A 24,739-nucleotide genomic window follows, 5' to 3' on the forward strand; every position below is an offset into this window, starting at 1 on the left:
AGCAATACAATTACTCTGGAATGTGCCACCTGCTCAGATGAAATGAAGAAACAGCACTACTCTGTCTGTCTGATACTCATTCTTAAAAATATGGAGGACTCCTGAATTTAAAGGTACAGTATGGGCAGGACTTAATAAAGCACTAATGACTAATATACCGTGTTTCTCCAACAATACGCCCCTCCCCAATAGGAAGGCCCAGCACTGTTTTATAGGCATGTGGTGAAATTAAGCCCCATCACCAAAATTTGGGTCAATTTAAACCATGCATTCCCTGCCATTTCTCACATTGCTTGAACAACATGAGGTGAAGAGAAATGGGGGGGAAGGGTGGGAGGGGAAACTTGCCATTAGAAGCACCCCGCGGGTAGCCTCAGCTAGAGCATCCCACAGGCAGCCACGCCTCGCCACCAGACCGCTTCTATCGGCCGATAGAAGTACCCTGCAGGCAGAGTCGCCTCGCCACCAGCTGCTTCTATCGGCCGATAGAAGCGGGTTCGTGGCAAGGTGTGGCTGCCCGTGGGGCACTCCTAATGGCCGTTGGGACACCCCGTGGGCAGCCACGCCTCACCATGAGGCCGCTCCTAATGGCCGATAGAAGTGGCTGGTGACTCTGCCCGTGGGGTGCTTCTATCGGTCTATAGAAGCGGCTGGTGGCGAGGTGAGTCTGCGCATGGGGTGCTCTAGGTGGGGGTGTGCATGCGGAGAAATTAAGTCACCCCTCGAAAACAGGGCCTAGCTGTTTCTTCGGGGCTCAAAAAAAAATAAGGGCCAGCCTTATTTTATGAGAAACATGGTAGTTGTTCACATGGTTAACAGAGAGTGAAAACAAGAAGTTGCTACTCACCTTTCGCTGTTTCACAGAGTCTAATTTTATTAACCAATATGATGCCACTTTTGATTTATGGTATTTCCAGTTATCCATTATCTATATCAAGGACAAAAGAATTTGAGTTAGAAAGGAGAATGGGGTAGTTTCTAATCAATTAACTATACACACTGCTCATTTTTTCACTCATTCATTTTGTCTACTGTAACATGTCAAATGCAATTGAATTTGCTTCTCACCTAGACTGCTCTACTGAGAACATTGCCCACTATGCCAAAGTAAAAACATCGTAATAATTGATGCACAAATCTGAGGATTGCCTGCAAATTAACCATGACGCAACAGTATCTATAAAGAGGTCAAATTAGTCGGTCTCACAAAATCTGCATCATGCATCATGCACCATCACTACGATGGGCCCACCCCTTTGTACATTCATCATAATGTTACACATGCATCTCAAAGATGTGGTACTTGCAGCTGCAGGTATCTAATGTGATCAAGGTATCTCACCTGTCAGATAAGTATATCTAATGTAAAAACATTACCTTTCTAGATCAGATCAAGGGCTCACTTAGCTCCGTTCATACAGTGGCCAACCAAACACATTCAAGAAACTCACAAACATATTCAGGAAAGCAATCTCCTTCTTTTACTATATGACATTTAAGATGTGCTATCTCTGATTCAGGCTATAGCCACCAATATTAATAGCTGGATTCTCCATGAATGTGCCTTTAAATACCATTTAAACTGAAGACCACTTCTATATCCAATAGCCATCAATTCCACACTTTGCCTAGATTATGCAAAATTTAAAAAAAAATCACTTGTCTTTTATTCGTCTTGAATCCCTCCACATTTAATTTTAAAGGTGACTCCAAGTTCTAGCACTGTATAAAGGGGGGGGGGACCCTTCTACTTATGCATATTTTTCTTCCATGGATTTGTATAATTAAATTGTATGTCCTCTCTCAGCAGATCTCATCTTACTCATAATAATTTTGATTAGAATTTTTTAAATTTTGTTTTCATTCTACTGTGTCAACCCTGAGGGCTGGTCATAAAAACTATACCTTGCATTCCAAATTAGTTTAAGAGTGTTCGCTGAATTGCTGGATTATAAAAAATAGAGTAATTCTTTATCTAATGATTTGAGGCATGGAATTTCCTTTTTTAGAATGCTTGCATGCTATGTTAGTACTTCATTGATAGAATATTATTTATTAATGTCATTAATATATAACAATAATGTAGGGGTGATGTTTCAAATATTTTACCCCAATATTTTGCACATACATTATTTACTCTGAAATCATTTGTCAATTTGAGACTTATGCACCCAATTCTTTGGAGACTTATGCACCCAATTCTTTGGAGCTCTTGTGATGTTCCATTTTGAATTTGCTACCATGAACTATGGACAGTTTAAATATCATAAAAAAAACTGGCTATCTCATGGCTCATTTTTAAATAGACCAAAGATGCCCACTCCTCTTCTAAACATTGCTCTAAACTGCACATTTCTATTTAGGAATTAGCAATTCAAAAAGATCCCCATTGCTCCTGAATTTGCTAAATGCTCAAGTGGAAATTTCTTAAGTGTTCCTAAGTGTAAACAAATTTTCTATTTGTTTTGTTTTATAGCTGTCATTTTTCTATACAGATATAGGAAGCAAAATTTTGCAAACATAGCGTGATGTGAAAGCATTTCTTTGAAACATAACATTTATTTTAAAATACTATGCTATAGATAGTTCTACTGAGTACTATTCCAGTTGTGCCACTAGATGGCACAAATACACTGCTCAAAAAAATAAAGGGAACACTTAAACAACACAATGTAACTCCAAGTCAATCACACTTCTGTGAAATCGAACTGTCCACTTAGGTAGCAACACTGACTGACAATCAATTTCACATGCTGTTGTGTAAATGGAATAGACAACAGGTGGAAAGCACAGGCAGTTAGCAAGACATCCCCAATAAAGGAGTGGTTCTGCAGGTGGTGACCACAGACCACTTCTCAGTTCCTATGCTTTCTGGCTGATGGTTTGGTCACTTTTGAATGCTGGCGGTGCTTTCAATCTAGTGGTAGCATGAGACGGAGTCTACAACCCACACAAGTGGCTCAGGTAGTGGAGCTCATCCAGGATGGCACATCAATGCGAGCTGTGGCAAGAAGGTTTGCTGTGTCTGTCAGCGTAGTGTCCAGAGCATGGAGACGCTACCAGGAGACAGGCCAGTACATCAGGAGATGTGGAGGAGGCCATAGGAGGGCAACGACCCAGCATCAGGACTGCTACCTCCGCCTTTGTGCAAGGAGGGACAGGAGGAACACTGCCAGAGCCCTGCAAAATGACCTCCAGCGGGCCACAAATGTGCATGTGGCTGCTCAAACGGTCAGCAATAGACTCCATGAAGGTGGTATGAGGGCCCGACATCCACAGGTGGGGGTTGTGCTTACAGCCCAACACCATGCAGGACGTTTGGCATTTGCCAGAGAACACCAAGATTGGCAAATTCGCCACTGGCACCCTGTGCTCTTCACAAATGAAAGGTGAAGAGCACATGTGACAGACGTGACAGGGTCTGGAGACGCCATGGAGAACGTTCTGCTGCCTGCAACATCCTCCAGCATGATTGGTTTGGCAGTGGGTCAGTAATGGTGTGGGGTGGCATTTCTTTAGGAGGCTGCACAGCCCTCCATGTGCTCGCCAAAGGTAGCCTGACTGCCATTAGGTACCGAGATGAGATCCTCAGACCCCTTGTGAGATCATATGCTGGTGCGGTTGGCCCTGGGTTCCTCCTAATGCACAACAATGCTAGACCTCGTGTGGCTGGAGTGTGTCAGCAGTAAATATCCATTGATGCTATGGACTGGGCCGCCCGTTCCCCAGACCTGAATCCAATTGAGCACATCTGGGACATCATGTCTCGCTCCATCCACCAACAGACTGTCCAGGAGTTGGGGGATGCTTTAGTCCAGGTGTGGGAGGAGATCCCTCAGGAGACCATCCGCCACCTCATCAGGAACATGCCCAGGCGTTGTAGGGAGGTCATACAGGCACGTGGAGGCCACACACACTACTGAGCCTCATTTTGACTTGTTTTAAGGACATTACATCAAAGTTGGATCAGCCTGTAGTGTTTTTTTCCACTTTAATTTTGAGTGTAACTCCAAATCCAGACCTCCATGGGTTGCTAAATTTGATTTCCATTGATAATTTTTGTGTGGTTTTGTTGTCAGCACATTCAACGATGTAATGAACAAAGTATTTAATGAGAATATTTCATTCATTCAGATCTAGGGTGTCTTATTTTTGTGTTCCCTTTATTTTTATGAGCAGTGTATGTTATTTTAAAAGGAATATGCTGAAAGACTAACAATATCGATGCTAATTTACATGTGAAAGTAAAAGAAGTTTTATATTCTCCTCCCTCCACCAAGGATGGAAACTTCCAACAATTTAAATTATATTCAGATGCCTTTCTGCCCACACCAAAAAAAAAAAAAAAAAGCAATAGTGCAACAATATTCTGGAAATAAGCCAATCTTTCCAAAAGTTAATTATTAATTGAAAAACAGTCCCATGTAGTAGCTATGGAAGATACGTAAAGGATTTTGTGTCATCTTAAAGAATAGTTAACTTGATTGTGGCATAAGCTTTTGATCTGTAAAACTGCTTTAGCAAAGACATGCAATAATTGAGTTGTCATTCATATTTTCTAAAAACTTTTTAGTACCTGACTTTCTAGCTTAGATTGTATCTTCCCCAACTGGTAAGCTGTTAGTTTGAAAAAAGTATGTAGCTCACACAAACAAGCCAGGTTACATACTATATATTCACAGCAATTTGCCCCAAAGAAAATATTTTTTTCCATTCCCAGATCCCAAATACCTCATGACTTTAAAAAAAATTCAAGTCAGGTAGAAAAGCTATCCACATTCCATCTACACCAGGTATGTCCAACCCACAGCCCTGGACAGCTAGTAATGCAGTCCCACAAGATCATAAACTTTTTTAACATTATGTGATTTATACACCATTAACTATATTATATATTATATATGTGACCTAAAACAATTCCTCTTCATTCAATGCACATGCACGGACACCCATGATCTACACCAGTGGTGGCAAACCTTTTTCGGCTCCCGTGCCAATAATTGCAGGCGCGTCATGCACTTGCGTGCCAGCACTCAGAAGGCAAGGCATGCTGGGGCCCCCACACACACACCCTGCACCTGTACGCACGACCCCCTTGCAGCGCCACGCTTCTGCGAATGCGCATGATTCCCCTTGCCGCATGCCACACGCCTGCACGTGTGCGCAATTCCCCTTGTCACACACTGTACATCTCTGTGCATGCCCGTGCAATCACTCCTGTGTGCCATCTATTTGCGCATGCGTGCGTGATCCCTCCACACGCCGCACGTCTCTCCACATGCACCCACGACCCCCAGCGTGCGCTGCGCATTTCTACACATGCACATATCTCCCATGCACCCCCCACGTATGCGCGCAAGACACCCGACAATCAGCTGTCAGGCGGCGGCGACACGCGCGCATGTACAGTGGGGCTCTTCCAGGCGAGCTCTTGTGTGTCAGGGGAAATGGCTCTGCGTGCCACTTCCGGCACGCGTGGCATAGGTTCGCCATCATGGATCTACACTGTTTACAGATTGGAATACAAGTAGTCCCCAACTTACAACAGTTCATTTAGAAACCGTTCAAAGTTACAACAGCATTGGAAAAAAAAGACTTATGACCATTTTTCATGCCTATGACTGTTGCAGCATCCCCATGGTCATGTGATGAAAATTCAGATGCCTGGCAATTGACTCACATTTATGACAGTTGCAATCTCCTGGGGATCATGTGATCCTCTTTTGTGACCTTCTGACAACCAAAGTCAATGGAGCGGCCAGATTCACTTAAGGACCGTGATACTAAGTTAACAACTGCATCAGCAGTGGGAAGAAAGGTTGTGAAATGGAGCAAAACTCCCTTAATAAATGTCTCACTTAGCAATGAAAATTTGGGGGTCAATTATGGTCATTATGTTGAGGACTATCTGTACTTGTGCTGTACTGATTTCAGAAGAACAAGCCTCCCATTTGGTTTCATCTCAGAGAGGGAAGGAAAACTGCAAACTTGCTGAAAACAGGCTTCAAGGTGTTTTTTTTACCCGTCCCTAAACTGCTTCCATTCCAGTTCGTCATTGCAAGAACTACCATTTAGCTTGATAAGCATGTGCCAGAGACTTTTTTTTTTATTCCTATACTTCCCCACATACACACAACACACACACACACTTTCAAGTGTGTCAGGTTTTTGGCTGCCTCCATGCTTGCAGGCAGAATGTACCTTGTTTACTGATTACATATAAATCATTTTGGCAGTTGAATGGGATAAAAACGCTCTTATCAAATCAATCAACACCTCCGATTTCTCCAAGGAAATTTTCTGTGAGAATATTTTGTCCCATCCTGTTTATCACTCGGTTATCGCTGCAAAACATGGTGTCGGCAATGCCCCACCACCACCTCACCTGCAATGGCAAAGTTTGCCTTAGTGACAATGTTCTTCTGCGCTACTTACATCGTCAATGATCAGATCTGCTTCTTCATTTGTTTTCCCTGGGTATCGTATCTTCATGTCACTGAAAATGGCTAAAGTTTCCTTTGTCAATAATTCTTCCTGTTCCCTTGTTCCCTGCTGCATTTCACCCTGCCAAGTCAGAACAATGGGTATGAGAGAGCTGAAAAAAATCTGTTTCAGTGCCAGAGACTGCAAAACCATTCAGTGTTTAAATTGTCAGTTCTTTCCATGTGAAATTGAATGAACAGGTAGCTCTTTAACAGGTTGAGAACTAGGAGTGTCAAACTCAAGGCCTGCGGGCTTTGAGTTTGAGTTTAAACAAAATAATGGTTTGGAGAGCAAAAATGGATGATAAAATAATTAATCTCGTTGCTCTTCATCTCCCCCCTCCCCACTTGAGCACTTCTTTAAATATTTGTTATTACAAAATAAACATGCTTTGCTAACTTACCCCAGATGAATGAACTGAACCTGGGTTGGCAGTGTGAGACACTTTGATAGTAGATGGACCTCTGTTTAAAGAGTGTGACCTGTTCGCAAGTGATGACCGAGAGAGGTGCATTGATGGTTTGGTTGTGAAAGGGCGTTTGTCAGCTTGCATTTGCATAGCCAAAGCTGAAATGGATCGCGGGCAGCTTACAGAACGCCGGATAGGACTAGTTGAGGAGGCGGCAGACACATAAGATGGGACTTTTTTAAGAGGCTGCTTCCAGTGCATTCTGCCTGGAAATGAATACAAAAGAGTCAACTCCTCTCCCAAATCACAAATATAGACTAAATAAAAAATCTTCCAAACTTGCACACTCAGGATATATTGTGAATTTTGTGTGGATTTTTTTGACTTTTCAACCCAATGTTGCAAGTGGCCTCTAAATACGTTTCTGTCTCTTATTTTCCAATACCCTGAACTTCTATCATGCACCTATGCAAAAACTGATGGGGAAAGAAAGAGAATCAAAAAGTATAATTAAGAGAATTTAGTTTTCTCTAAACTCACCTGATTTCTCTAAACTCACCTATACTGCCTAGCGGGAGTATAAATGGTTCACTTTTCCTATCCCTATAAAAAAAACTCTCTCTCTCTCTCTCTCTCTCTCTCTCCCTCCTCTCCCTCACTCACTCACTCACTCCCTCCCTCCATTAAATTCAAGAAAGAGACATCCTGGCCCTGTCCTTTGTATCGCCACCCTGCACACACTGCCCCCTCCACACACACACACACACACACACACAGGTGTTAACACTTATGCTATCAAAACAGACCTAATAACAAAACCACCCACAATCTCTTTCAAAATCTTCCCTCAGTTAATTGTGCATGTTATGGTATAATTCAATATCTCCTGAATTATAATCAGTGGAGCTTTCTGTTAAGCCATGTATAATACAGACTTCGGTGCTGTGAGAGCTTCATTTGGATTCTCTCTTCCTGCGTTTTGCTCATTATCAAATATTATTACTCCACCAAATTTGTTAGTCCAATTGCCTGACTTATTTGTTCAGTTCAGACTAAGGATGCTGAATTAACTCACAGCAATCCCAGCCAATAGAGCCAATTGGGATGGATTGTAGTCTCTTTGCTGTTAAATTATGAGGACTGAGAAAAACAATCAACAGGCATGTGGGGAACGAGTGGGTTTAAAAAAAATGGAATGTGCTTTAATTCTTATTATAACAAAAATGTTCTGCCTCCCCATAACAACAGAGCATGTATTAATTTCTGAAGTATTTCAAGGTATCACAGATTGCACATTTAGAAAACATTCCCAATCAAGCGGTCTTATAAAATTAAATGACCAGTAAATCTCTTTTTTTAAAAAAAATTAATATAAAAATTAATCAATTCCATTCATATAACTTACTGGATCGCTCTATTAATTTCCTATCTTCGAGATCAAATGTGACATTTTTCTCTTTCTTCCCATTTTCATCTTCTTTCTCAGCTTCCTCTTCCCATTCAGAGATGTCACTGCTGCTTTCATGACTACTGCCACTGCTGTCATTCTTGTTCTTTTTCATGAATTGTGCACTTTCTGGCATCGAATACAGAGGCTGAAAGAGAAAAAAGGAAGAATGTAATAAGCCTCTGCTCAGCCTTCATTTGTATCAATTCAACCTGATTTAGAATCTGCAAGGAATGCTAAGACGCATAATATAAGACCTTAGACTGGTTCCACCCTTAGAATAGAAGTGAATTCTGAGACTAGAAATTCAACATATCTGAAGGAACACTACTTTGAAGAAGCCTGATTATAAAGCAGCACCATTAAACCTATTTTAAATACCTTTAAATTCTCAAGATCTGTGTGTAAGATGACCAGATGTAAAACAGAAAAAGGATCCTAGGCCTTTAAGAGTCCAGGAGAGGAAGGGATTTCAGGAAATGAAAGCTATGCTCTCTGAAATTCCCTGTGTGGTATACAACTCCTAAGAAAGTGCTTGAAATTTCTCTGAAGGAAAACAGCAAGGCACAATATTCTTATTTTAAAAGCCTATCCACCTTGGGCATTTTGGAGACAATTAGTTAAAGTAGCACAAATATATGCGTATTTGTATATATAAATGATTCAGGGTGTCTTCTCAAACACAGAGAGGCCTACTTTCAATATTTTTGTGCTACTGTATTGGAGTTTTTCAACAGATACTCCGTGAAAAAGCTAATAATTTAATTTAAAACTATACAGGGCTTCTGAAAGTTCAGAATTTCCCAACTTTCAAAGTGAAGCTTTTGATAGACTTCCTATCAGAGATCACCCATACCATATTTGTCACTATAAAATTCCTTCCTAATTTCAAATATATTCTCAGTACATCAGTAACATAAGGAGATATCAGATTACACTGGAAGCTGTAACACTGGAATCTCATGATTTATTGCTATGTTAGATGACAACAACGCTAATAGCAAATAAATACCACCATGAAATAATTTCCATGATTCACTCACCCAAAATATAGCTATAAATTAGTGTCAGAGGAGAGGGGTCATTAAAATATATCAAACTATTTTATACTTAGACAAAGCTATCAGTGCTGTCTACTTTGACTAATGTAGCAAAGGAATATAAGGAAAAGCTTTATTATAATCTGCAGATTTACTTAATAATTGGAAAAACTATAAATTAAAGGTGGGACTTTCAACATACAAAGAATGTATTCTCTCATGAAACAAAAAGAAATTCACTTCATTGGATCTTCTATCAATGCAAATTTACACATATATTTGTGGAATTAGCATGGCCAAAAAGTTAAAATCACAGACATATTAATAAATCAGCTTTCCCATATTGGCTTATATTAAAAAGCTATATATTTAAGCAACATGCAATTTTACCCAGAAATGAAGCAATGATATGATTCCTCCCAATAGAGAAATTAATTGGGATGGGAGAAAGCTATCTAAGATTTGGGATTTTATACATACATACATACATACATACATACATACATACATACATACATACATACATACATTCCCTAATATGGAATGCCACAACTGTTTGCCTTTGACTTGGCAGTTACTTCAATCTCAGTTGATTGTCCCAAAGTGCTTTTTCAGGAGGCAACTGGATTTTCTTGTTTTTTTTTCTTTGAAGACATTTTGCTTCTTAATCAAGAAGTTTCTTCAGCTCTGACTGGATGGTGGGGAATAGAAGGATTTATATTACTTGCAGACAGCTGGTCATTTACATTATTTTAGAGGGTCGTTGAAGCATTTGGAGGTTTATGTGTCCTCAGGGTGACCTGAGTAGTGCAAATAGGTATGGAGCCTTTTTGGCTGCAGGATGTTTTCTGCCCTACAAGGCGGCTCCACACCCATTTACACTACTCTGGTGAGCCTGAGGACACAGATAAAGTGGCCTCAATGACTCTCTAAAAAGAATGCAAATGACCAGCTGTCTGCAAGGAATATAAATCATTCCATTCCCCACCATCCAGTCAGAGCTGAAGAAGCTTCTTGGATTAGAAGCAAAATGTGTTAAAATAAATAAGAAAGTCCAGTTGCCTCCTGAAAAAGCACCTTTGGGACAACCATGACCTGGATGACTGAGAATCTCCAAAGACTTTTAAAATCCCAGTTGATTCAGTTGTTCCAACTTCTTCTACCATATTTATCAACAGAGATAAACATGTATGAATAGGCCTACACAATGGCTTCCTGCCCCATCAAGTATCGCAGTGATGTATTCTTTTTAACATGCATTGAAGCATTTGGAGAGTTAAGCTACATATGAACACTAACAACAGCAGAAAAAATAGAATGAGAAGTTTTATGAATAATAATGTATTAAATTAATATGCTGCCCAATTCCTAGCAACTCTGGGCAGCTTACAAATTGTGAGCCATTTAAAAACAAAGAAACAAAATAAAGTAAACACAAAACAGAGCAAATAGTCATAATCAAGGACCCCATATGTTCAAGTATACTCCCGATTTAAAACTTTGGCAAATAAAGATGAAAGAAAAGAGTGTTTGCTACAATTATTTCTAACGGAAATTATACATTTCCCAAACCTGCCACAAAACTACTTGTTTGTATTCCTGATTCATGCTCATTAGCTTAATGATCCAACACAAGCCACTACAATACAGTGTTTGGGTGCCTATGGGACTCTTAGAAACTGAGCGTATGACGCCGTTCTTAAGCGCCTCTTTTGCAAGGAAACGAAGCTGGAAAGTGTTGGAAGCTTAAATGGGCTGGAAGCTTCGTTTCCTTGCAAAAGGGGAGCTTAAAAACAGAGCCATCCATTCTATTTCTAAAAGTCCCATAGGCGCCCAAGCACTTTTCACCTGAACGGAGAACTGACGCAGGCTGGAAGCTTCGTTTCCTTTCAAAAGGGCTGCTTAAAAACATAGTGGATAGCTTTTCACTTTTGGGGGTGAAAAGTGCTCAGTGGTGGCAGAGAGGAGTTGGGGGAAGAGAGGAGCAAGAGAAAGGCACCACAAACACTTTTCACACCCAGAATGAAAGTTTCTCGGGTCCGTGATCTCGTGAGAGTTCAGGCACCCGGTCTCTGCAAAAGAGGATAGGTTCCTGAACTCGTGTGATATTACAGCACCCAGGAGCTTCCATCGACTCTCCTCTCCCTCAAAGGGACAAACCACAGAAACCACAGCACAGGGAAGATAGATCTTATAAGATAAATTAGTCCAGCCTGGCAGGAAAGGAGGGGGAAGCATGAGGTATCTTAGTGGTTGGGGAAGCCTTGGGGGCCTGTTCCATGACTAGGGCACCCATAGCCTTCTCCATCCTGAGATCACTCATGTGCACTTAACGCATTGCTCATTCGATTAGCGAATGCCTGGGCAGAAAGCAGGGAGTGATCTTGTTCAAGGTACGAGTTTCACTCTTACGAATCCTCGAAATACTAATGGAATGGACAGGGCCCATTACATTCATAACTCGAGGACTACATGTATTTCATTTACCTTAGGAAAGGGCGAAGGGAAGGGGAGGAAAGAAAGGGAAAGGGAACAAAGGACAAAGGAAAGAAAAACATGTATAAAAGACAGAAAAACAGCCAGAGCAATAAACAAGGCCACTTAGGTATTCTTCTTTCATACAGGGAACAGTAGAAGGTATAGTTTGTTGTAATCTGCCTCCAATATTCTCCTCAGCTGAGACTGTTAATCTTTATACCAGCTGATGGCTAGGAATTATCAGAACAGAAGCAAATAAAAACTTAAATAAAAAGTAGGTCACTTGACACAAAATAGTTAATTCATCTTCCAATGCTCTGCCACACGTACAGAAGAGGATTAGGATATACCCTGCAGTCCTCTGTATTCCACAGAGCTGTCATTAAACTGACATCTCAAAGGGCTACAAGGCAATTCATCGTTAAAGATATCTAAATGCCCCGTTTTTCAGTGAGACTAAATTTACTGAAAGGATTGCTGTGAATCAATAGTTACCGTCATCTAATGGGTAAGCAACCTGTGATTGTGAATTTCTATGTATCTCATAGGAGAAGGAAGTGGGGAGACAGATGTAGAAAATCAGATGTCCTCTAGAGATTTTGGACTGCAACCTTTGCCCTTAGTAAAACTGGTGGACCAATGAGATAACGAGTCACCTCTTTTGCTAGTTTCCGTCTCCCATACAAGGGACCTTCAAACTCATCTTACTCTCCACCGTAGTTATAGTCTGTCCAAAGTCTACCCAAATCAAAATTAGAGATATCTGAAGGATCCAATACGGTATTCTTTTTTTTTTTTCTAATTTCAGCAAACATATATTTCTTGATAGCTATTAAAGAACACTGGATCTAGTATTTTGTTAAACCATGGGTTTGTTTGGTCATAGTCACTTTGATTTAGGTGATATATTTGGTTTAAACCTATGTAGAAACTCGGGCTATAAGACAATATAGAAAACTGTTAATTGGATATTTTTGGGGGGGCAGGGTGTCACAGTTGTTACAAAAACAAAATTCCACATGGCAGTCATGGAAATGGAAAGTTTAGGAATTGTTTTCATAAAATAAGGTTTGTTATTATGAGACTGAAACTGTGTGGTTATTGGCAGTCTTTCCTACTTCTGGTCTACAACTCTTGTCATTTCATGGATGAGATGGCTAAATTTAGGTCATGATATTGTGATAGATTGCAGGGGGGGGGCTGTAATTCAATACACAAAAGATACGATTTTTAATATCATTTGAAGTGACACAATCCCCTCTTTCTTTCACCTAACACAGAAGCAACCAAGTCAGAATTATGCAAAACTGCCTTAAGAAATCTTCCAGACAGAGGATGAAATATGCATATGAGGCATATACATATTTTGTGAATGAATATCCAATAACTACAAGAAGTGTGATATTAGCAAGCATAAAAGTATTAAAGCAATGACTATGAAGAATTTCCAGTTAGAAAGTACAGTATGCCCTCTAGAGGACACAAACTACCAGTTTCATAGATAGGAAGGGAGGGAGGGAAGGAGGATTTTGTTTGCAATCAGTGCAGTTTTGGCATGTCTTTTATTACATGAAATTTTATTAATATTATTGTCCAAGTGTAATGCAACCTTGGACAACAGTTCTGACATGAGTCTTCTTGCCTGCCTCTGTCTACAATCCTGTTACATTCTCAAAGTTATAAAGTCCCCAACTTCAGTTTCACTGTATTACAATATAAACAGTGTTAATATAATTGCACTGTAGTGCTGACACAATAGTCATTTCCTTTTGATGAAGATAGAATTCTAAGCTTTGTGGAAGGATGGAGTGTTGTATCTTCTTATGAGCTGTGATAAGTTCTGGTCAGCTATGCCAATCTGGTTCTTAATCTGAAGGTCCTCCTAGAGTCAAACTCCAGTTGGAAGAGCAAAGGTGGTTGTGTCTTGGACAGCTTTGTGTACTTGTCAGGGTCTTTTCTTATTTTCTTTTCTGTTGTCTCTGAGGACTGTTCTTGGCATCTTTGTAGATTATCTTCCTTTCAAACAGTCTATTTCCCTGCTATCTAACTGGTATCTGACTGAGCAGATGGGGCTATGCATCCACCTAACTTGTTTGACCAGAGCTTCTCTGCTCCATTTGTGTCTTCTAGTTTCTGGAGAATCCTTTGCTGTTAGGTTTTAGAGGACCTTCTTTGCCAATTCTTGGTCTTTCTTTCTTGCTGGGAGGAAAGAAATATGCCTCCAGACAGCATGGCATAGAGATATGTAAAGACCCACTACTCTTTCTGGCTGTTCCACTGAATAAGTAGTTTGATAAGAGGATTTTTAGCTTGGCCTTTGGCACACAGCAATTGTGCAATTGTGATATTTGACTATGTGTGAGTCCTTGATGAGTGAATTTAGATATTGGAGATCATGCCTCCAAGTATCTTTCTAAGCCATTAGTGCAGTGGTGGTGTTCAAATTTTTTTACAACTGGTTCTGTGGGCATGGCTTGGTGGGCATGATGTGGCATTGTGGGCATGATGTATCTTGGTGGGTGTGGTGTGGTGGGGCATGGCTTGGTGGGAGTGGCAGGGGAAGGATCCTGTAAAATCCCTATTTCCACCCCACTCTAGGGGAAGGATCCTGTAAAATCCCCATTCCCTCCCCGCCCCACTAATCTGCTCTCCAGCTCCATTCTTCTGTGCAGGGCTACAAAAGAAGACACAGCCAATCAGCTGGGACTCAGGAGGCAGAGAATAGAAGGGGGCGGAGCCAATCAGAGGTGGCATTTGCCGGTTCTCTGAACTACTCAAAATTTCCGCTACCAGTTCTCCAGAACTGGTCAGAACCTGCTGAATACCACCTCTGCATTAGTGGATGTCTAACTATTATCATTTTTACTCAACTCATGGGTGTAATGAAATCCCTATAGAGAATTTAAGGAGGTTTTTTTCTGAGAGGTTTCTTTAGCCTGTAGCTCCAAGGTTCAGTTTGGTTTTCTTAAACCTTCACTTAAGAACAATCCCTTTTGAGGTGACCTGAAATTAAAGATCATGTTGGCTTTCACATGATCTTGCCAACTATTGTACATTCTTTTCACATTGTGGTGAAAGATTGAGTAAGATTGAGATGCCTTTAGCAAGTGTGTCCTCGCCAGGAATTTGCTGCAGTCCTGAATATTGTACAGTTGTCCGTATCATTCCTAGTCATTTCATAGACCACTGAAAACAGAGAACTAATTCTCTTAAAAACTGAATATACCAAATTTTCCTAACTTTGTAGATAAGACAAATCTTTTAAAAATTGTTCAGGAAGCAGCCTGGATTCTCCTCTCCTTTTCTGAACATGTCTACTTTCCTATAAAAATATTAGATTTAGAGAACTCTGCTTTTCACGTCTTCTTTTCTACTTGTTAGGGAAATTCCTTTTCTTCTTTCTACAGTTTCAATGTTTCTTTTTCTTTCCAGCTTCATGTTTTAAGTTCTTCTCTACTTCCATTTGTTATGATTCTCCTCCTCCTTTATTTTAGTTCTATTCTAATTCTACAAGGGCTTAGAATTCTAATTTCCTAAACTCCAGTGAGTTGATAGATCCCATAAGAGTCTTTTGGCACCACAGAATCTCACTTGCTATCCCATAAAATGTTGACTGCTGCTTGGATAAATAAATAGGTTTTCCCAATAGCATAGAGTAGTGTTTTTCAACCTTGGCAATTTTAAGATGTTTGGACACACACAACCTGAAGCCCAGACATCTTAAATTGTCAATGTTAACAAACACTGGCATAGAGATTAGTTCTGCCCCCTAATGGTTGTGTTTCAGTAGGTATTGTGTCAAATCCGGAAGCTAAAAATGCAAATAACCTGTCAGTCCTTTTAATATTTCTGCTATAAAGAATTTAAATAGAGGAAAGGGGGGAGGTAATATTCCAGTCAGGTAGAAAATAACATTATTTAAAGAAAGAAAGAAAACAACTTATATTATTAGTTTTGGTACTACTCAAGGCTGCCCTCCACTGTTCTTGATCCCATCGCAACATGGCGACAGGACCCACTGATTGAAAGTCTAAAAGTTTCAAACCTCCTTCTCAAAAAGGCCTCTGGATCTACACAAGCTGGCTTCACTTTCTGCCCTGGGGTAGGTGCTTGCCCGATACTGCCATAACCAGAGGACACCTCGCCTGGTCTTTCTAATCTGATTTGTGTTAAAAGGAAAAGCTTTCACAACTTGGGATGGACTTCTGGAAGTGACTTTCACACCCTTCACACCTCTTTTGCAGATTCTTGACTAAAAATATTCTTCTATTTCTACAGAAACAATCTGAATCTTAAGCAAAATCCTTTTCCCCGGATATCCCCCAGTGTAATTCCAGGTACATCAGAACTATTCAGAATATGGTACACTGCTGCTTTATTTCCCAGCTCAGGCACAACTTTTTGGGGGAGTGGGGTCATCCTTGGATTTCTCTCTTTTTCTTTTAAAGGAACAAGACTTTCTCTTTATCAAGGAGGCCTTTTGCCCATGTGATAAATAAAAGCATGTCTCCCTTTGAATGTTGACTAAAGCACAGATGTTGTCCAATATTTAGAATGGCAGAAAGGCAAGCTATTCCAAAGAGAGATTTGTAGAACAAAGCTTTGTGCCTCAAATTTAGTAGCCTAGAAATGCACAAACAGCAATAACCTTTTAATTTTTAAAAAATAATAAAAAATATTTTAAATTATAATAAAGCAGGATAATGTTTGTAGAAATAATAGCCCTTTGTGGGCATTCATATAAACAAATGCATTGAGGAGCGAAGGTTTGAGGTGGATATGTTTCTTCAAATATTAATTTTTTTAAGAACCTGTACCTTTTTCAGTGTTATCAGAATTAGATAAAAAATACAAATACACTGCCCCTTCTACAAGGAGGACCAAATACACTGCCAAATTTCAGATACAAGGCATTTTAGTAGACGAGAATATATACTGTATAGCTTAGGTTGACCTGTGGAATCATTAGTGTTCTCAGAGCTTGTTTGTTTGTTTGCAGACTTTGCATTACCCAACTAGCTAACATCATCAGTGCAATAACATTACCCAATTGGGTAATGAAACATCTGCTAGCAAACAACCAACCTCAGAAGGAGTTTTACCATGGATCAGATCCCCTTTACAAATTTGAGAAGACACAGAAACTCGTTTGGTGGTTTAATTCTGTGATAACCAACAATGCAGAGGCATCCTTTCCTAAGAAGCCTGACAAATTGTAAAAAGAGTGGTTTATAGCCTTTTACCTGAAGTGCCATCAACGTTGATTTTCAGGATGGGAAGACAGAAAATTAACTGCACACATACACTTCACTAACACCACAGGAAAGCTCTTTAAAGTGTGACAGCATGGTTGAAAAACCACTATAAAGAGTGGAGAACAGCATGTAGCAAACTAGTATGACCGAAGGGCTGCTGATTAACCATTGAATTGAAAGGTAGACTTGTCAGTCATGGCTGTCAATCACTCAACTGGTTCCCTTCTCATTCTCTCTGCTTCAACCTAGCTTCTAGCAACATGAAAGCACAGTAACCTTTTTGGCAAATGAAATACCATTTTGTAATCTTCCAGAATGTTAAATTGCTCATGAAATTTTATGACAGTGGCAATCAGCTTCTGGTTGTTTCAGATGAAATTCAATTTGGGAATGTGACAAACAAAACCGATCCAAAAGAGCCCAATTCAGCTCAGAATTCAGATGAACCAGATGCACTTCATTTAAAAATATAGATATCATTTAATTTCATTCAATAAATACCTTTGGTCCACGTGGTCTGACAGATTTTCCCATTAGTTTCTCATCATCAAGTTCACACTGTTCCAGAAGATCCAATATGTCTTCTTCCTGAAAAGATACGTTCTTGAATAAATGTGAAAAGGTCAGAATGCACACAACATTTAGTATGATGTGAAAACCGCCCTTTCCCCCCCTTATCAAACAGTGTCTGGATCCTAAAAATAATGTCAATGGAAACTTGCAATTATTCTTGTTGAGGTAATTACAAGGGTTGAAAGAAAAACTATGACTCCACCTCCAGTTTAAATAGGGCTATTTTAATAGCTTCAAGGATTATTTTCCATTTTAATTTATTTGACTATTTGTATTTACTTCTTCCCATAATCACCACCATTCGCTACATACTTTTGCCAATGATGTCCAAATGAATTACAGCTGTCACAAAAGAACTCCACACTTTAATCTCTTCAACCAGGTCCTGACAGTCCTTTCCATCTCTTCCACCTCTATCCCTCTGAAACAACAATTACACGGAATTTGGAAGCACAAGAAAAGAAATTTTGCCGCAAGGTGACAACACAAGACCTTAATACCTCATGAGCCATGACAAGAGGCAATTGCAAAGTTGGATCTCACCTCTTATTTCATCCGTCATAAGAGTCCAGACTTGGTTCTGTGCAACTTCCACCTTTTCCCAAAATTGAAGGAATACCTTAGTGGGCATCTGTTTGACTCAAACGAAGAGGCAGAAAGGACTATCAGGACCTGGTTGAAGAGACAAAGTGTGGAGTTCTTTTGTATGATTGTCCACTGTTGGCAGAAGTGTGGAGTGAATGGTGGTGATTATGTGGAGGAGTAAATACAAGTAACAAAAGTGCTCAAATTCAGGGATTATGGTCTGTTTTCTTTATTAAATTATCCCTATTTAATTTGAGTTATGGAGGCGAAGGCGTCACTTTTTATTCAACTCCTATATAATTGATTTTGCCATATTTTATTGATAGGTGCCCAAAAGCTAAACTTTTAAGTTGAAAAAGTTTTGATTCCTGACTAGGCAGTTGAACTCAATAATGAACTTAATCCACGGCAGTCCTACATATTTATAGAACTATGAGTCTATGAACACTAACATTCCACAATGAAAAGACAAGATAATACTAGCTAACCACAGCTGAGATCATTACATAGGAATTCCAGCACAGCTGTCCATGCAAAGGCCATTTGAAACAAGCATGAAATGAACAAGCAGTTTAGCGTTTCTTTAAAAAGCTGCTTGAGGTTTCAAAACCAGGCAACATCTATCAGATCTTTTGCCTGGAAATGTTGAAGCAGGGGTGGCAAACTGGCGGCCTGCAGGCCGGATGCGTCACATGCAGGCCACACCCACCCCAGCTCTGCAAAGGGAAAACCACTGCGATATGTCACGTGACAGCAACGTGACGACGCAATGAGTTTGACACCCGTGAACTGAAGTAAGACGACATATTTTTCAGGGTGCTATTTGCAAACTTGATAGATGAGTAGCCAGAAAAAGCATATGGGGAACAAACTATGATTGGATGCAACATGCAAAGACATTACACATGATTTATGAATCCATGATGTATGGATCCAACCATTCTGGTTTTTAAACCAACATTTAAAAGTAAGCAAATGCTGCAAAACCAGCAAATTATACATTTTTCATCAAGCTGTGTTTGAATCATTAGTAAAATGTATAAAAACAATGTTGATTTCACTGCAATATAAACACAACTCTGTACGACAGTACTACAAATTGTATAAGAATCTAAACATTTTGGTATTTCTACTCAGGAATCAACTATTTGAAACCATTAAGTCAACAACAGCACTACTGATACCTTCATCCTTTTCAAAGGGTTGTTTATTTCCCGTTGAAGTGAAGCTGCCCTCCCAGCAAGAAATGTTTGAAAAGCTGTAGCTAACAAACCTTCATATTTTTCAAGTAGAAGTTTATCATCGGGAGGGTAAATACGCCTACAATATGAATAAAAGAAAGGAAAAATCTATGAGATGCAAACAATTCCACAACCCATTATCCTGTATAATGAAGTTAAACAAAATGTATAGCTTCTGTTGTTTCAAATATATATATATTTATTTATTTATTTTTCCGGGTATTTTCCCACATCATTGGATGGCAGATGAGATTCTGCCAAAACGTTGCTACAACTTTAAAAGCACAACTATAAAAATTGGTTTATGTACATAGAGATTTTCAGGGAGAACACTGACTTGGTAATATATTTAAGCAAAACACAGACTGTGAAAACACTTTTTCTACTTAAAATCTACTGTATTTTCACTGGAGAAAGGAGACACTACAATGAAAAAAGCAAAATGGGAATAAAGCTTGTCTTTTTACAAACAATAAGCTTAAGTGTTTGAATACTCACTGTAATGTCAATCAGGATTGCATGAGACACGAAACATTATATATTGCATTCATAATTCAGAGACAGAGAGAGTGAGTTTGAGAAGGACATTACAAAAACCACAAACATTGCATTAGACACCCATTACTTTCTTTCTGATAACAACTATCAATTATAACCCATTTCCTCCTTTCCATTCAGCTCCCTGTTCCACTCCAACCACACAAATTGTAATTTATTATTAATATCTAGCTTGGCTAGTATGGGTTGCTGGATAACACACACCAAAAAAGTTCCAGACTTCAGGACAGATGCCTGCCTGTCCTTCTGCCATTTACAAATTCTGAAATACACCAGGTACATTAAAGCTACTGCATAGATAAATACACAAAGTATTACAACTACTTTGGAATCTCACTAGATCTGCTATGTGTAATGGCAATATGCAATGGATGCTTTGTCTGAGAAAAAGAAGTTGTTTCCAACATACAACTTTTCTCTGTGATGGTACATTTCAAAACACATTACAGAGTAGGCTACATGCAGTATTACAAAGTTTACACATATTGAGGCTATTATTTGGCGCTGTTAGAATAGCGGGGGGAAGGAAATTATTCCCCAATGGTATTGCTAATGATGATTCAATCCATGTTATACACACAATGCTTTTGTAGCCAAGCATTAATATTGAAAAGTTGAAAGAGAAAGGATTAACATTTTCAGTCTTGTTGTTTTGCTTTGTTTCTTTTGTGATCAAAATATTTAAAAATAAAATAAAATAATTACTAGATTTCAATGGCGTAAAGTGAAAAGGTTCCTAGGGATATAAAAAGGCTAGGGGGCTGAATTATACACTGTCTCTATTAGTTGCCCATACTAATCAAGAAAAAATAAATCCCCTAAACAATTCTGAAAGTCAGTTAAATTCCTTATAGTCACACCAAGACCAATAGTTTCTAGCAGCAGACACGCAAGCATACTTTAATTGTGTATCTTTAAAATGTGGCACAGTGGTTAGAATGCAGCATTGTATGCTAACTCTGACCATAGTTTGAAGCTCAGTCCTGATGGGCTCAAGGCTGACTCTGCCTTCCATCCTTCCAAGTTTGGTAAAATGAGGATCCAGATTGTTGGGGGCAATATGCTGACTCTGTAAACTACTTAGAGAGGGCTGAAAAGCACTATGAAGCGGTATATAAGTCTAAGTGCTATTGCTATGTTGCTATATGCCATCCTTCAAAACCTGATTTTCTGGAGCATCTTAAAACACACAAATATCACCCAAATTTTTGAAACAAAAGAAATACGAAACAAAACATAGCAATAAAAACATTTAACATTATATCATTCAAAGGAGTTCTAATAAAAAGCTTCCAAAAACACTACATTAAACACATTACCAGATTAATATATCAGAAATAATAATCATGATTTTTTTTTATGATTCCAAACTAACAAACAGGTTGGTATCAGGAGAATATAATGCTAGAAACCCAGTGGGTGATGAGAGATCAAATCAATTTTCATTATGTTGCAAGGACTGAATTTAAATTAAAAAAAATTTAAATCAAGGTAGTAACAGCCCAAATTTCCTCTATCCTTACTATATATTTTATAAGATCTTATGCAACAGCACGTCAACAACTTTATCTGCAATTTGATTAGATTTATTAGATTTCAGCTTTTTTTTCCTTTTTAATTGGGGAGCAATCAGGCATCATCAACAGTTATACCAGATATTCTGCTGCTATATGCCAGTAAAACACATTATAAAGCCCTTAAAACTAGTTCTCTATTTTCCATCTTTCCTGATGCTGCATTTTGAGATTCATTTCAGAAGAAACACGCTTCTGTATCTCATTTTTAAAAAGAGCTATCATGATTCTTAAGGAATTCCTGATGCATGACAAGAGATACTTCTGTAGGCCATCAAAAGTGACTTATTTCAAACTCTGTCTTAAAGTTTAACAAAAAGAAAAACTCAGTTAAGATCTTGCTTTTATAATTTGAGTTTGATTGGGGAAAACATTATTTAAGAAAGTTGGCTTAGTTATGGCTTTGCTTTCACACTACATCTGTCTTTATACTGAGATCCATTTTAACCAGAAAAGAAATCTCTCTGAATAGAGGAAATAAATATCTCTGAGAACTATAGAACCATGATTCATGATGTTGCTAGCAATAGTATTTTGAAAACAAAAAGCCTAAACCCATGCTAAGGTCTATTATTATTAGCCCATTTCATCATTCAAGAAGAAAGCACCTTTATGCAAGCTTGATACAAGCAAAGTGAATTCCATTCTAAATCAAATGAATCCAAGATAGACTTTGAATTAGGAATCTAGGGATTACATAGTTACCTATAATTTCCCATGTGCCTGTTTTCATGCTCTTCTTTGGAGATCTGCCTGCGTACTTGTGCAAGTCTCTCTTTCTGGAAGCCAAGAACATGTGGAAATGACTGAACATACCGCTAGAGAAAAAAGTAGAAAACATGGCTCCTTTATTTATATAGACATAGATGTTTTAAATTACCAGTTCTTCTCTCCTCCTTTCTAGAGAACGCCGTTGCTTTTCCCAGTCAGAAGATATAGGTGACAGTCTTTTCATTGACCCTTGGCCGTACAGTCTCTTCTGAGCTTCAGCTTTTTGCTTGGCTAAATTTTTTCTTTTATCGCTTGTCCTGAAAAAAAAAAAAAATACTTGAAAGGATCAACAAAAGCCAACCCAGTGGGGTTTTCAGCTTTTCTGACACAATGATGTCAGCGTCCAGGCAGTAGGCTGCTGGGGCTTCGCAGGGGTTTGGGAGACCCTCTAGCTAAGATTCCGCACGGTTTGGAGAACACCCAAATCCAACTCCTGGCTTGCCCCACCCACCCCGCCCTGCCCCTCCCAGGAGTCCCCACGTGGCCAGTTTTGGATGCAGGGTACGCGTGGGGTGCAAGGTATGTGCAGAGGCTTGGGGAAGGCAAAAAACGGGCCTCCCGGAAGTTCACGAAGGCCTTTTTCCGACTCCCAGAAAGCCCCCGGAGCCCAGGGAGGCTGTTTTCATCCTCCTGGAGGCTTGAGGAAAGCTTCCTGAGCCCAGGGAGGGCACAAACGCCTCCCCTCCCCCCTGGCCGTGGTGCAGGAGACTGACTAGGTCACGCCCACCATGGCCACGCCCACCCAGCAACCAGGCAGAGAACCTGTTGCTAAAATTGTTGAAGCCCACCCGAGTCCAGGGCTATCTTTATTATTAACGAATAGCAAGCTCCTTCTTTTTCCCATACCTACCAACCTCCCAGATGGAGAAGGAGAAATACTTCAGTTTACCATGGTTGCAGAAGTAGAGGGCACCCATTTTCTTCCTTTTCCTACATGGCAGCTATTCCAAAATACCGGTTTTGTTTTCATCTACCTGCACTGGCAAGCCAATGAGTGCTTGGTACTAGCAAGCTACAGTACAATGGAGAGAGGAAAGTTGCTACTACAACTGCTCTCCCCAGGATAGAGCAGATGGGAGCTATCTCTGTCAGCCAGACAATGAACTATCAGAAATAGGTTCTCCTCAGAAACAATCTTCCTCAGCTGGTTATTAATCTCAGGCCCTGATAGGATGCTGAATGCCTGGCAACTGCTAGACCATGCTGCTTTCAGATGCTTCACCTGGTAATACCTTAACAACTAACTCCTCCTAAAGACCTGGGGCAGATGATACCAAACAAGATATTGGAATTCCTACCAACAACTAGATCACAGGAATACACAATGTCCTCAGAGGACTCATTTATAATAAACTGTAATTCTATGAAAGAAAGTAATTCTATGGCTTTAGGCATTTTCATGCTCTAAGAGAATATGCACAGATATACAGTAGTACCAGTCTCATTGTAATCTTTTTAATCCGATCAGAAGGATAACAGAGACATGAACACGTCCTTCTTCTGCCTCAAGAATCATTAAAAAAAATCTGGCCAGACCACTATAGTGCTTGGATTAAACTAGGATTTAACTTACTCTTTTCCAGTAATGACAAAGATTGTATTATATCTGGATTAAATACTCAGTCAAAGGGTTTAACTTAAATTGTATGAAAACAATTTTTGTAAAATATGGTAAATGTATATCTATTTCTTTTATAACCAAAATAAATAATGACAACTGGCCTATGCATATTTACCTGATGTTGAGAAGCTGTAATGCATTCAAAAGGACACCTTTTTTCACATCATAATCGATTTTCTGGTCAGTACCAAAGCTGGGGGCTCGATTAATCTGAGCAAATGGGGGAGGCAGAACATTTTCAGGAATGTTAAATACAAATAATATGTACAAAACTTTCCATCACTCACACATATGCATGTATCACTGACCAAGTTTTCAAGATCCTTACTTGCAAATGTACCAAGTAAGCATATTTGGTATATGAAAAAAAAATCCTCTTATTTTTAAAGGAGGTAAGATTTATACAAATGCTGCAAATTTGACGGCATGTGAAATATCCAAAATAATGAGTTACATTTAAAATGTGTTTATCTTGCCTGTATTATTTACCCATTTGCTATTATAATTGGAGCATGAACACTCAATCACAGGTGTAGGTAGAATTAATATTTGCCCTATGCAGTGTAACACATTTTAATTCATATTTCAAAATGTTTGTAATGGTTTGTATTATTAAATTTTAATCTGTACATAAACTAATAATGTATAGCTATTAAAACCAAAAAAAGTCTGAAAAGCATGGGAACGTATGTGTATACAAAAGC

The 24,739-nt window shown here is 39.3% G+C and overlaps 1 protein-coding gene across 3 annotated transcripts in view; it reads right to left on the bottom strand.

Annotated features, from left to right (window-relative positions):
* The window catches only part of TTLL7 (tubulin tyrosine ligase like 7), an 80,714-nt gene that overhangs the window by 15,752 nt on the left and 40,223 nt on the right, over positions 1–24,739 (bottom strand). For 2 of the 3 annotated variants that reach the window (XR_015748621.1, XM_087960536.1), the window contains exons 10-18: positions 24,151–24,245; positions 22,524–22,671; positions 22,349–22,449; positions 19,455–19,590; positions 17,614–17,700; positions 8,298–8,487; positions 6,887–7,158; positions 6,436–6,564; positions 848–928 (exon numbers count right to left, since the gene is read on the bottom strand). Coding sequence is in view for 2 of the 3 variants with exons in the window: in XM_087960536.1 (XP_087816662.1) it covers positions 848–928; positions 6,436–6,564; positions 6,887–7,158; positions 8,298–8,487; positions 17,614–17,700; positions 19,455–19,590; positions 22,349–22,449; positions 22,524–22,671; positions 24,151–24,245 (1,239 nt within the window). In the remaining variant the exon portion in view is untranslated. The remainder of the gene's footprint in view (positions 1–847; positions 929–6,435; positions 6,565–6,886; positions 7,159–8,297; positions 8,488–17,613; positions 17,701–19,454; positions 19,591–22,348; positions 22,450–22,523; positions 22,672–24,150; positions 24,246–24,739) is intronic. The other variant, XM_026678451.2, reaches the window with a different exon arrangement.

The sequence above is a fragment of the Notechis scutatus genome, chromosome 3 (genome assembly GCF_049901735.1).
Source record: "Notechis scutatus isolate UNSWTSFEM ecotype Mainland chromosome 3, rNotScu1.2, whole genome shotgun sequence".
Lineage (NCBI taxonomy): Eukaryota > Metazoa > Chordata > Lepidosauria > Squamata > Elapidae > Notechis > Notechis scutatus.